The sequence below is a fragment of the Poecilia reticulata genome, linkage group LG12 (genome assembly GCF_000633615.1).
Source record: "Poecilia reticulata strain Guanapo linkage group LG12, Guppy_female_1.0+MT, whole genome shotgun sequence".
In the NCBI taxonomy this organism is placed as follows: Eukaryota; Metazoa; Chordata; class Actinopteri; order Cyprinodontiformes; family Poeciliidae; genus Poecilia; species Poecilia reticulata.
The window spans coordinates 14,900,905-14,914,593 of record NC_024342.1 but is presented as its reverse complement, the minus strand read 5'-3'; the positions used below and the strand labels follow the sequence as shown (position 1 = coordinate 14,914,593).

The window sequence follows — 13,689 nt, the reverse complement described above, 5'->3', positions numbered from 1 at the left end:
CATATGCACGCCCTTCAGTGAGAGGTGAGCCTTTGGAAAAGCACTGCTGTAATCCCAGCCTAGTTTAGCTCTAATCCCGGGATTAGGGTCGGGGACCAGTAGTAAAAAGTGCAGTGTGGACAGAATACTCCTGTGTTGTGTAACATTCTAACCTTCATTATGTACTCTGAATGGAAATATTGTTTGGCACAAACTACAAAACATAGGCAGACTGTTAAATGTTCATGTTTCAACGCTGAAGCGTGTTTTTATCTCTCTTTTAAATAAATTCAGCTTCATCTTCTGTAAAGTTTTACTTTAGAATGGCAGGAATCAACTCACATCATGACAACATAAAAATACATTTGCTTTATTTGAGTCATCATTGTACACAAGGACCAGACGATGAGGCAAGCTTTAACTCGCTGGCTTTAAATTAAAATAACTACAACAAATGTGTTACAGATGTATCAACAGCACATACAGGTGACATTAATACCTAATATTTTAATCTTATACATTCAGACCTCACTTTAATAAGTGGAAAATGTTAAAGCTAAACTGAGGCAAGCATAAACTCACGGCTCAATAAGAGCAATACGATTCTGTAAGCGTTACTATTTCACCTTTAAAAATATTGTATTTACAACTGTAGAGGCAGTATGTACATGTCGTTACACAAAGTCAGGTTGCTCAGTCTGTAGACTGGATCAGCTTTATGAGCCAGGAGTCTGAATGGTTGGTAGCACTGCTGCCCTACAGCACCACAGTCCTGGGTTCATCTTCTTGATCTTATGAATGAGTAAAGTTTCCATATTCTTTGCGATGTGTGGATTGCGTTCCGTTCATGCCCAACGCAGTGCCTGCGGAGTACAGGCTTATTTTTAAAGCCATTTTTTTTAGCTTCTTGCTCTTACTTTAAGACAAGCATTCCAGTCCAAATAGATAAAATGCAAAATAATTTGAATCCCAGTTTTGGACCCACCAATGTCTCTGAACAGGATCTATTTCCAAATACATTGATCTACTCACTTTATACAAGGTTTTCTAGGCTATTCTCTCTCGCTCTCTCTCACACAGAGACACACACACACAGACACACACACACACATACAGACTCCGTATGTACATTATAAAGGCATCACAGATAAGCAGCTACAGATTTTGTTGATTGGAAACATGCATAGCTATTGCACATGATTACCACATGGCAAGTTGCCTTACTAATTGTAGCAAATTGTAGATGTAGATCTCTGCAATCAAAGTAAACACGCTCTCATTTGTAAATAGTGACTGGAAAGAGTGAACATTGAAAACAATTGCTAGAAGATGTAGATGTGCTACTTTCTAAGAGGCCTTTTTACAGTCTGGTCTTGTCCATAAAAATGTAACAGAGCTATGTTTTCTCTGTCATGTAATGCAGTACATATGGTACATGGCAAGGCTACCAGTGGCTATGTAACGTATTTACAATGATTATCTTGTGACACCTTCTGAAACAAAACAAACGCATACAAAAACGTATTATCTGTACAGAAGAGACAGTATGTTAAGTCTATACCTGTCAAGTACCTAAAAGTAATTCTCAAAACACAATATGTTTGAGACAAAAGTGAAATCAAAATGAAAACAATATTGTTAAAGTTAAATACAACAACATTTGATTCAGGGCCTCAGTGATGTCCCAGTAATGACTGATGTTTTACCATGTCCCATTATTTTAGCTGAAGTGCAGAGCTCTTTCTGTTCAGGCTTTTTCTTCTCTGACTGAAACTTGTACTCTTTAACCCTTCTGTGGTTTTAAAAGATGGGATCATTTAAACCCCACACATGTTTTATTCTGTGTGCAGCCCTGCTCAGAAGCACTGACCTGATGTGTACTTTTACAAGGTTTTTTGTGTGGTTTCAATAATTGACAGTCCAATGGGACAACCCCCCCCCTAATTCTCCACTGTCTGACCATGACATTTGCTGCTCTCCTCCTGGGTGGCGTGTTAAGTCTGCGGGAGGCTTATAAGTACTTTGGGGCTTTGCGAACATATCCAACTTCTTCATTTTAGAGCTTTTTTCTTGTCAGTCTGTCCAAAATATTCAAAATATTTCTTTTCAGATGATTCTGAGCTTCCACTGTCTTTAGAGTCTTTTAGCAAACGGAGCAGGTCTTGGAGCCTCCACCACTCGGGTTGTTTGCAGCAGCTATGTGAAGAATAAATAGAAAAAAATAAATTACTTTTTGCATGTGTAGTTGTTTACACATTATAGTCAGAGCTTCTTCCTATTTAAAATGTTCAATTATGTAAAGTTGGTCTTACAAGTGCTCCTCCTTCAACTTTTTCCTATGTAGAGAAGTTAGGAGCCACAGCTAATCTTGACCACATTTACAAAATTATGGGCTGATGTTCTTTCAACAACATGGAACCATTGTCAGGAGAGTTTTCACTTTTTATAACATTCATGACTTATAGCATGCATTATTGGTATAATCCATAGTGGTTTACAGACATTATATAGTACATTGTTTTATGACTTAGTCAAACTGGATAGAGCAAAATATCAGATGGCAATGAACATTTGTCTCAGAGCAGTGAGTTTAAAGGATCACTTTACCTTTTGCAGCCTTTGCAGCCTCTTTTGCAGCCTTCTCATCCTCTATGGCTTTGAGTTTAGCTTCATATTCCTCTTTTTTTGCATTCCACTCTTTCCTGTTGTTAAGGATGCCATCTAACATAGGCTGGATTTGGGGGTGGAAGCGAGAAAATTCCTGAGAAGACAAAATCAAGAACAAATGGCTGAAGGGGGAACAAAATGAGAATTACATCAGATGGTGGGTTTTGGTCAAACCCATTGTTTTGCTGTGAAATCAACACAAACATAGCTTTCTTTTTTATGGATTAAGACCCTATTGTAGGCAATACCTTGTAGACGAATGTGCAGACAAAGTCAATGAAGCCACATTGTAGCTTTGGAAGCTCTGCTGATTTGTTCCTGTCCATCATGGGCTGGTGGAAAAGACATAATTAAAATGTGAAAACTCAATGATGGAAGTAATTTCTTTTAAATGGTAATTTATAATTTCATGATTCCCATAGTTTTAAATATGATGTGATGCAAAGGTCTATTTCTCTGAGATGGCCTTCAAAATAGGACAAACAAAAAAAAAGGACATTTGAGAAAAGCATTTGAGTGTTAGTCAATATAACTCATGAAATGGCTACAGCAAAATTGTTTTGTCCATATAATTGTCCATATAAACTCACATTAACAGCAATAATTTTGCATTGTAAGCAATAATCTTATTGCTTACAAATAAAATTGCGATAAAACAGCTAAATACAACTCTAAACCTACAAACTGTTTAAATGACAGAACAATCATTTAAAAGCTTTAAATTACTGAGACTGTGACAAAGCCAATCAAGAACCCTACTTTTTCTTGCCAGTGGGGAGGATGTAAAGGAAGTGAGAGATCCAAAGCTTCCTGCTGAGCTAATCTTTTTTCCATGTAAGATTGTGCTATAGTATAATAAATGCATATTCCTTTACAATCTTTCTAAAAAAAATTTGTGATAATTGTGCAGTATTCTTGTATTTGGTGCTGAATTTATCCTTGCTGCAGTGTTCTACTTTTTTTCTTATAACACCCATTTATGCAACGTTGGTACAATTGCAACTTGCAAACTCACAATAGGTTGCTGTTCCAGCACTGTCCTCTCCAAATCACCCTGCTCCCAAAACTCTGCCGCCACAGACAAGGCAACCTGAAAAGCACACACTCAGTTCTTCATCTGCCAACAACCAGCTTCCCATCTTTGTTTAAACCTTTTATTCTCATTACTCTTACCTTGCTCTGGACTTCCCAGGGCTTCGTGATGGCCGACAAGTCGCATGCTGTCATCATCATGGCCCTGGAATAAACATTATCCAGGTTATAAACCCACTGGACAGTAGACGCCCGAGTTGTTTTCATTTCACTCACATGACGATCTCTTTTCTGGTTGTTTCTAGAGACATGAAATCCACCCATTTCTTTTCATCTTCATATGTTTTTGAAAGGTCCACAATCTTTTGGAACATTGTTCTCTTCCTGTGACAATAGAAGATGAATCACTTTAACTCATTTTTCACCAAGAGAAAAATTTATCGACAAGACTGGACTGAAAAGTCAGAGATGCTACTCACTTGAAATACAGAGCCAGGTCAGTGGCAATGATGGCAATGTCGGTAAGATGGATCACGTGATCTACCTGCCGCCTGTTCAGGTTCTGGTAGATGTTCAGTGACTGCAGATGAAAAACAAAGAGCGACGTCGGTATGTTCAGAGACTGTAAGACACGTAGCCCACATGTTAGGTTAAACGACATTTCTTTACCTCGTCAGAGAGAAGAAACTTTCCAAACTCTAGATGGTGTCGTTCCAGGATGGAGGAGCCGTGTAACTTGGCCAGAGGATTACCAGATCTGTTGGATTAAATAACATAAAAAAATCCTTAAATATCTGACAACTTAACCGTCGTCTGACTCAACTGAAAAGCCAAGTCTAACTCAAACGTATTTTTAAATTGCCTTTCATTCAGGCTCGCCACGGCAATAGTAACTTAAATCGGTGAGCTGTTGCAAAACTTAAGCCATAATTAATAAACTGGCTCAGTAAGGAATTATGATCCAGTTGGCTTACAAGCACAAGACATTTGCAATAGCTTGCTGGATTTCTTGTAGTTCACAGTAGGTTACAACTTCTTGAAAGTTGAAAGTATTCAATTTAAATGTTGAAAGAGATGTCCTGTGAGACTGTAGTCACTTACTTGACCTGGTACAAGTTGTTTGTTCCTCTGTGATCAATATCATGCAGAAATCCTGCTGTTATCATGGCCATGACTTCTAGGTCTGTGTAATATCGCTTCAGATGCCCTGTCTGAGGACAAAAAGAAATAAATATGCAGTGTGAAACAGAAATATTTGTGTTTTGAATAATAAACTGCAACTAAACAAGTTAAAATAAAAAATTTAACTGGTTCATTTTGTTTTACTGTTTTATAAATGGGCACTGCAATATGCTTAAAAACATATTGCATATTTTAACGGATACCGTTAACAATGTGAACATGGTCTGTCCCACGTTGAAGCCATGACGCCAGTTGTGGTAGGTGATTTTTCTGTAGCCTTTACTGACAGAGTACATGAAGCGAACCAGCACCTGAGAGGACATTAAAGAGTTAATATCTCAAACTGTTTGCGCACACTCTCAACAATAAACCTTGTTTACATGTGCAACTATATTACTTCTTGAGGAATCTGGAACTTCTTCACTACACCGACTTCGTAATACATCTGGATCCCGCATTTCACCAGCTCCAGTTCTGTGCAGTTAAAATCTGAGAAGCGAAACTCGTAGATCTCAAATTTCTTGATAAGAGGTGGCAGGTTTTTTTTCTAAAAGGACGACACCAGAAAATGAAAAATAGATTCACACTCTGATTTTATTTCGTTTTTTTCCTAAATAAAAGAAACCTTTATAGTTGGAAACCCAAAACACACAAGTTCAGGCATTACCAGAATGTCAAGAAGATCCTCTTCTTCACAGTCCCAGGGCTCACAGTCATAGACCTCTCTTGTGTTCTAGAAAAATTGGCATTATATACTTAAATCAATTAAAAATCAAGGGGAAAAAAATATGAAAAATACTAACATTTAAAAGGCAATCAAAATTACTGACACTTTTCTTTCATTTTATGGTGCTTTTAGAAGAATGGAGAATTAAAGCATCCATTTAGTCTAATTTAACGTGTCTCCATGATACAACCCTGATTCATTACTTCAGTCATTAACCCTGAACCTTTAACACTTTGTGGGCTGTTTGTAGTCTGTCTTTTGACTCCCTTTTGCTAACGAAGAATGGACTTGCATAAATAAAATGCTGACACTTTGTACAACAAACTGCAGATGACAAAAAAAATTCACAATAGCTTTATGTCACTTAATTTATTTAAAGTCACTCCAAATTAGTTTTAATGTATTTTGCAGCCAATCCCTTCTCACCAGTTACTCTGATATTAAGTAGGGGTAGATTTCTATTTACGTAATCTTAACGGATTCTTGAAGTAAAAATCCGCCTTTGAAAATAAGAATGTTGTATATTTTTTTAAGTAAAAATACCACTGACCAGGATATTCTGAATTTCATCATTTCGACATTTGACGTGGTAGAGCACCATATCTTGAGCGATGTCCTTTCGGTTCTCGAGCTTGTTCATTTTGTCGTACGTGTCCGTGTTCAGAGCTGACCATCCCAGGAACTGAGTCAAAGCCTGGGAATCAGAAAAATTTACATAAAATACTTTCAATAAATATTAGGGGGGAAACAAAATCATGGATCTTTGTAATTTGATGAAATTGTACAAATTCATTTAGTCAACCACAAAGACAGATTAGTTATACCTCCATGAGATTTTCATCATGATCATCAAATGGCTTCCCATCTTTCCTGTTGTAAAACGTTGCCACGCCGACTATTTCTTCTTTCTTGTTGACAATTGGAAGCGAGAGAACATTTTTTATGGTCCAGCCACTGTCATCCAGCGGCTCTTTCTGCGATGACAAGAAAACACAATCAAGTCTGTAATTGTCTGTATGTATAACTTGATTTCATATTTATTTCAGTCAGCAATTTCCAAACATTTCCAAGACACTTCTCAATTAGTAGAAATTAAGTGCATTAGCAAACAAAGTACGTAGGGACCAAAATGTAGATAGATGCGTTTAAAACAGATACAGTCACATTTGTTTTTAACAAAACAAACAAAAAAAGAAAACAACATAATCGGTGATATAATACTAAAAATAAATATTAATTTGGGACAGATCATGTCCAACAAAGTGCTGATGATCATGCCACATATATCTATTCTTTAAAGATAGGAACAATAGTTTGAAATAAATATTTTTATAATTCTTTTTTTAGTTAATATATCTTATTTTCTTAATCATTCAAATGCAGTTCTTTTTTTAAATAACTAAAAATATATATATATTTTGGAAGGACGATTGTGTATGGTTTCTAATTTCTTAGCATAGAACAAAGTTAAATATTGTTAATTTATCATTATAAATTCAACCAGGTGCAGTTCCTACAGCTTTCTTTTTGTAATCTATAAACCAGGTGAGTTGGTTTTTCCTGTATGACCAAATACTTTCCCTACCATAAATAATGTATGAGATTATCACGGTAATAGCGTGACAGCATTTGTTTGATTTTTTTTCTAATTCATCAATTTCCTTTCCAATGTACTTGGAAGCTGKTACAAATATTTGCCAGAGAAATATAATGCACATTATCATCATAAGGAAATTAAGGTATTTTTATATTACAGTTAAATTTGAGTCAATCTTTTAATAAATGTGTTTTTTCTCTAATGCTAAAACTCTTCTACTACTACAGCAAACCAGCTAGAGCTTTTTAAGTCACGAACAGCAACAACCGATTCAACAGCATGTTAACCTTTAATTCAAGCTGCATTCATTCATGCCGTTGAGGTTGACCGTCCACCCAGCCATTGTCACCCAATAAACTGTAAATCATCAAGTTTTTACAAAAAGAAGTGTTTGGTGAAGCACCTGGATGTACGTAAAGTTTCTCACCTGGAACTGAAACATCTCATCAGCGGCCGCATTCATGATGTTACAGATCTGAAGGGCGGAAAGGAGCAGACTAATTAATTTGGCTTCAGATAATTCAGCAGCTCGCTGCAGTTGTTGAAAAGAAAACTCACAAAGCCGCTCTCAGCAACGTAAGTGGGAAGGCCGCTGCTCAAGGCCCAGTGGTCCGCAGGTGGATTTCTTTGTGACAAATTGAAGAAAAGATAAGTCAGAAGATGATCAGTCTGTTACTGATCTGTGATTATTAGGTTAGCATTCTTCAAACTCATTTGAAAAGTGTTAAAGTAAAAGCATCACTGACCAGGACCACTGTTGACCAAACATAAAAACAAGAGAAGGTTGTACTTGCACTTACGGTATTACTTTGATGTCTTCTTTTCCATGGAGTATGTAGTCAATCACTTTGTAGAAAATTACTTCCTAAGTGGTAAATTAAATAGATTAGCAATAGAGACCAAAGCCGAACTAAAATAGAGACTTTTTTAATGAATAGACGAGTGATGAGAAAGTTGAATAAAACAATGCACCCTGCCATCTGGAGTTACAGGTCCACTGTAAGGTGGCTGTTCTCCCATCAACACAGGCCAAATGTCAAAGAACTCCTAAAAGAAGGAGGGTAGCAGTCAGTCCCTTCATGGTAAATTACACAAAATAATTTGGCCAGAAAATAAAGATAGACACCAAACCTTTTCCTTTGTCATGTCTAGTAACCCCACAGAGTATCGGTCACAGTTGAGGTAGGCCCGGACTGTGTACAAGGCTTTGTGAAACTGTCGCTCGATGTCTGTCAGCTCTTCAAACACCTTGTTGGCAGACCACAGCAGCAGCTACAAGGACACACACAAGATTTAAATGCAGCTTACATACAGACATAAGAATGACAAACTTTTGTTTTAACGTTTGCCCACACCTGTCCTTTGCGTGTCTCACAGTTGTGGAGGTAACTTAGGTGAAAGATCTTAAGGTTCAGAGAGGCAATTTTCAGGTACTTCAGGAAGAGCTGCAGACACGAACAGGAACATGATTTATATGTCATATTTCTTTAAAATGACCCCACATTTTATCGCGTTATAACCATGAAAGGTGACATAACATAAGACTCTTTTATATGATGAAACAGAAAGAATACATTTTAAAATTCACTCTCCCTCTTACTTCTTATTTAACAATTACTTCTTATTTTTCTCGGCTTACCACATAAAATAAAATACATTGAAGTTTGAAACTGTGATAGAACATTTGAATGTCTTTTGGTTGTTTTCTAATATTGAAAATTCTTTTATTACTCATTCAAATGCCCATCTTACAAAAATATGGAATAGGGAAGTGCTCAACATTAAATAAATCGATGAAAAAGAAAAGAAAATAAGCATCTACATGAATAATTAACAGATACATATATATAATGCAACAATAGAATTATAAAATATATTAAATTCTAAGCTAAGCATACTTTTCAGTCTTTAAAAATACATTCATTAAAATGAAACTTTATTACAAAAATAATTTTTGCATGTGATAAAAATCTTGCAATTAACCTTGAAATAATATAGTAGACTGTTTAGCTTTATTTGTTTCAATCCTGCATCATGAACCTGCACTAGATTACTTTACTTCACTAATTCTCCTAAGAATTAGATTTTTTCCGAACTGTTCTGCTGCTCAGTCATCAGCTGTGCTGGGCGCGTCGCCACCAGTAGCTTGTGGACTCACATCTTCATCCTGGCCGGTGAAATGAGGTCCTGTGGTTTTGTTCAGGGCCATGATCACGGCCACCAGGTCTTTGCCGTTGAGGATGGGCGCTGCCAGCACGTTCCTGGTCTCATATTCTGTGAGTTCATCAACGAATGAACTGAAATACTGGCTCTGAAAAGGTAGAACATATTCACAAACACGTGTGAAAGTCTTGTTTTTTTTATGCTACATTAAGAGTTTAGCAGGAAAAACTGTAAATTCTTAAAAGTGGTTAATCCGATTTAAGCACTCTGGATATTTAACTAAAAAACATCTCAAAATACTAAATAGATCTTAGTAAATAGGCCAATGCCATTATTGCTGTCCAGCAAACTTGGTTGGAAAATAAGCAATCGATTAATTTATTTGAATACATAGGTTGAATGGAAATAACTCAAACTAGTTTTGATCTGTTTTACATTCCTGCTGACAGCCAACTAAATGTCAGCAGCGTCTAATCCATGGCTACAGCAGAGGATGATGCGATCTGAGAATAAATGGATTATGTCTGACAATGAGATTTACAACCACACTTTGTGCCGGTCTACAGCAGGGAGACTGCACATGCGCATGTAAATACAAATTGGGCATATGTCATTTGTTTCTATTTAATTTCAATGTTACATTTAAAATTATGTTTGATATCAAATGAACTAGCTTTTAATTCACAGGACTTCAAATATCTGTATTATTTACTTTTAGATTATCTTTAAATTTAAGTTTAAGGTTTAAAATTGGGGGTTATATTGGGTGGAATAGCCAAATACTGAAGCACAAGACTCTTGATCAGAGCTGCTTCAAGGTTGGATGGAGTTTAATTTAGTATAATTAACATCACCATTAATGCCTACTAAAGCTTCAGCATTGTGAAATGATCATTTAAGACATGTTTAGGTTAGTTAGCAAGAGAGTAGCACAGTTCACATATTATTTGAACAACTGTGACATTTTCTGACGTTATTACCTTCCCTATATATTTACTCTGCAGAAGGTGTTATGAGTGAATTTAAAAGAAGACTTGTTTTGGAAGTGCTTGACAATAAATATGATGTTTTGAGACTGAAATACTTTATGGTAAATTCAATAAATTTGAGCTGGCTGCATTCGCTTCTGTCTCAGGCTGTATGCATCATCATCAAGAGTAATTCTCTCTGGTTCATCTTTTTGCTCTGACTCACAAACTGATGTCCAGCCTCCCTGCCCCCACTTTACCTCTTTGACATCTTTCACGTTGACATTCTTCTTGGTGAGGGCCACGTTGCCAACTATCCCCAAGTCCAGAGGGTAGACGATCTCAGAGTCTGGTGAAACCACGCAGTCCTCCAGGACTGAGTTGGTCGAGACGTTGAAGAGCCTCGTCGCCAGCTCTCCGATGCCGTTCCGCTGCCGGTACATGAACAGGCTGCAGCGGTCGGCGTGAATGAGAGCTCCGAGCCGCTTCAGGATCTTGAAGACCACCTTTTCCATGTTGATGTTCTCTTGCATGTCTTTGATCAAATCAAACATTATTCGGCTTTCCTCAACCTTTGGAAATTAGAGAAATATAAGCTTGTTTTTGTTGTTTTTTTAATTCACAAAGATTATTTTGTTTCTATCCTGAGAAATCATCAAATGTGTAACTTACCCGGCTAAGTTCCTCCAGCTTTCCAAAGTCAATCTCTTTTTCTGGGAGTCCTGATACCTTCGATATGGAAGAAGGGCTCATTGTTTTGCAAAAGTATTTTGCAGCAAACGCAGGGTTGTCGCGAAGGAACTTCTCCACGTCTTCTTTTTGCACACCCATTTTTCCTCCTTCCTCTTCTTCTGTCAGCTATTCCTTGTCCTCTTCCTTTTGCTCTCAATGAAGCTCCAGTGCTGCTCTAATGGAGCAACCGCTTCTCCAGCAAGAAACCACAAATAAGCCAAACGACTCACACTCCAAATACCATTTTATCGACTCAGGAAAAGAAACAAATCTTACCCAGGTGATGTACAGATTGGGGGAAAATGAGGTGAACACATTCAAAGGCAGGCAAAAAAAAAAAAAGTTAATAATCCCCCTGTTTAGTTGGATGAGTGGACTGCAAGAGGGAGAGCCCTGAGGAGAAGGCAGAGGGCTGAATCCCAGCAATCCCTCTGTCATCAGCAGATAGTGCTGAAGGTTAGCAGGGATCTACCTATGCTAAACTCATCAGCTGATCATGTAGTAACAGATATGTGGGCCAAAGGACCCAGCCTTCACTCTGCATCAGTACATTCAGACCAGGATGACTCCACTCCTGATAACTGCGGTCGTAGTAAGAGTGTAGATATGGACTGTAGCATGTTTTTATTCAGGCGAGCAGCAGGATTTGATGCAGCTTAATTTCTGAAACACTCTTTTAATTCTTCTAATAAAATCAAAATTGAATATTGTTGAAGCAATTCTATTAGTTGCAACTAAAAAAAACAAACAGAAATCACACATAGAAATCCGTAGAAATCACATTAATTTTAAGCAAATGTATTTTATATCCCACATGTTCAATATGATTCCTCTCTGAACCTGTACAAGCTGCTTAACTCTTTTAAACAAGGCCTCCTTTGCCTGATCCTCTGTTTTCTTTGGACACTAATGGTCTCACCATCCAAACTTTTTTTCTGCAAACAATCTTTCCTGCAGGTTGACATGAATAAAAAGGGATGTAAAGCGCCTCCAGAGGAAAACTAATCCTTTCATTCAGAGCTAGGAGGACCCGTCTATTATAAGGCTGCATAAAGACCTTAAGCAAAAGGTCAAATAGATAATCTGCTGCCACTATAATGCATAACGACAGGTGTGTATGCATGCATGTGTGTGAATGTAAGTTTGTTGCCCTGCTAGTTCTCAAACTGTGAGTGAATGTGATTTTGGGCTTATAACAAGATACTCTCTTGTTTGACCTATGATTAAAATTAGATGCATATGGTTATACATAAAACTCTAATGTGTGGTATGTGGAACATAATTTTTATTGTTTCAATGTATTTTAGAAAACAGGCTACAAAAAACTTGTAAGAAAAGATGAATGTGTTGAAAAGCTTTTCATGCCCTTTGCAAAGTAAGGTGGAGGACGTTTAATGCTGTGGGCCCATTTCTCTGCCAAAAACTAATCTCATGAACTGTTACCAGGATATTTCAAGTTCAGTTCCAAGTGCATCTTATAGTAAACTTGAAAATGAGTCATTATTGGATATTTTTACTAGGTAATTATTCAAGAGATTTCTACAAGAGCTTGTAGAAATGGTTTATCAGACAGATAGAATCAATCTTCTCCCTTCGCCGTCTCAGTTTTTGGACCTAAATCTTTTTAAGAACCCATGGAGGGAGCTGCAGAGGAGAGAGGATATTTGGCACATCAAGAGCCAAATGTTAAAGAGCAGGTTTGTAATAATTGTGGAAGTGTTGACTTTGTTACAGTAATGTGGGATTTCTTCCCCTACTGAATAAATATAGAGAAATTAACATAAATGTAAATGCCACCACAAAATGTAAAGATGTAACAATATTGTGTTTGGAGCATAATTCTTCTTGAAACAGAGTGATTGGCTGTTGGGATGTATTTGTGAGCAGTAAGCGAAACAAATTAAGCCACATAATTGATATAAGGATGGGTCCCTTTGAAGTTAATTCATTAGTTGATACTTGTGTGAAGAACCCAGAACCTTACTGAAAGCACCACTGTGCAGCCCGCAGTGGCACAGTTGGAAAAACTTCTAAGTAAATGATATCAGGTCTTGAAATTAATAGATGTTAATGCAATGTTCTACAGTTATTGTGCTTTCTTAAACTTTACTTGATATTGTTAAATTTATTTTATTTTTGTGGTAAGTGGGAAGATAGGCATAATTGGATTTTTTTTTTTTTTAATAAATACGTTTTATCCACTGCACTTGTTGCACTGCTGACAAGCCCCAGTAGATGGCAGCAAACACAATTCTAGGTTTTTCAACTTGGCCACACTTCAAGCTTCAAATAACTGGGAACATTCGGGGAAAAATGAACGTAATATTTCAACATGAAAGTGAAAGTGAATCCTCCAAATATTCATGATAAAGTTCTTGCAACATTTCTCTTGCCAGAAGTCTGAAGGATGATCCCTGGATGATTCCCTACTGACGTTATTGAAGCAAAGTGGGTAGAACCAGGGTAGATCCAGACACAGGAGCTGAAGGGATGACATACATCATCCTTAGGGATATTTTGTACTATTTGGGAGCTTTTTTTCCTGGAGCTTTTTCTCCTGAGCCCCAGTCTTAACCTTACAGAATACAATAAATGGCTTCAGCTTCTTCTCCACGTGTCCTCAGTCCTTTTGATGATAAACT

General features: G+C 37.1%; 1 protein-coding gene across 1 annotated transcript; it reads right to left on the bottom strand.

The window, feature by feature from the left end:
- Window positions 1-333: 333 nt before the first annotated feature.
- pde6b (phosphodiesterase 6B, cGMP-specific, rod, beta) lies at window positions 334-11,812 on the bottom strand. The gene is made up of 24 exons (XM_008424047.2): window positions 11,324-11,812; window positions 10,988-11,237; window positions 10,576-10,887; window positions 9,343-9,495; window positions 8,540-8,629; window positions 8,316-8,456; window positions 8,157-8,231; window positions 7,985-8,049; window positions 7,743-7,809; window positions 7,612-7,659; window positions 6,412-6,561; window positions 6,138-6,281; window positions 5,528-5,593; window positions 5,258-5,407; window positions 5,064-5,171; window positions 4,780-4,889; window positions 4,348-4,435; window positions 4,158-4,258; window positions 3,955-4,062; window positions 3,820-3,883; window positions 3,662-3,736; window positions 2,895-2,978; window positions 2,587-2,740; window positions 334-2,175 (listed from the first exon to the last, which is right to left on the bottom strand). Exons 2-24 carry the CDS (start codon window positions 11,144-11,146, stop codon window positions 2,123-2,125), a joined length of 2,565 nt encoding a protein of 854 aa, XP_008422269.1. The 5' UTR covers window positions 11,147-11,237; window positions 11,324-11,812; the 3' UTR covers window positions 334-2,122.
- Window positions 11,813-13,689: the final 1,877 nt, after the last annotated feature.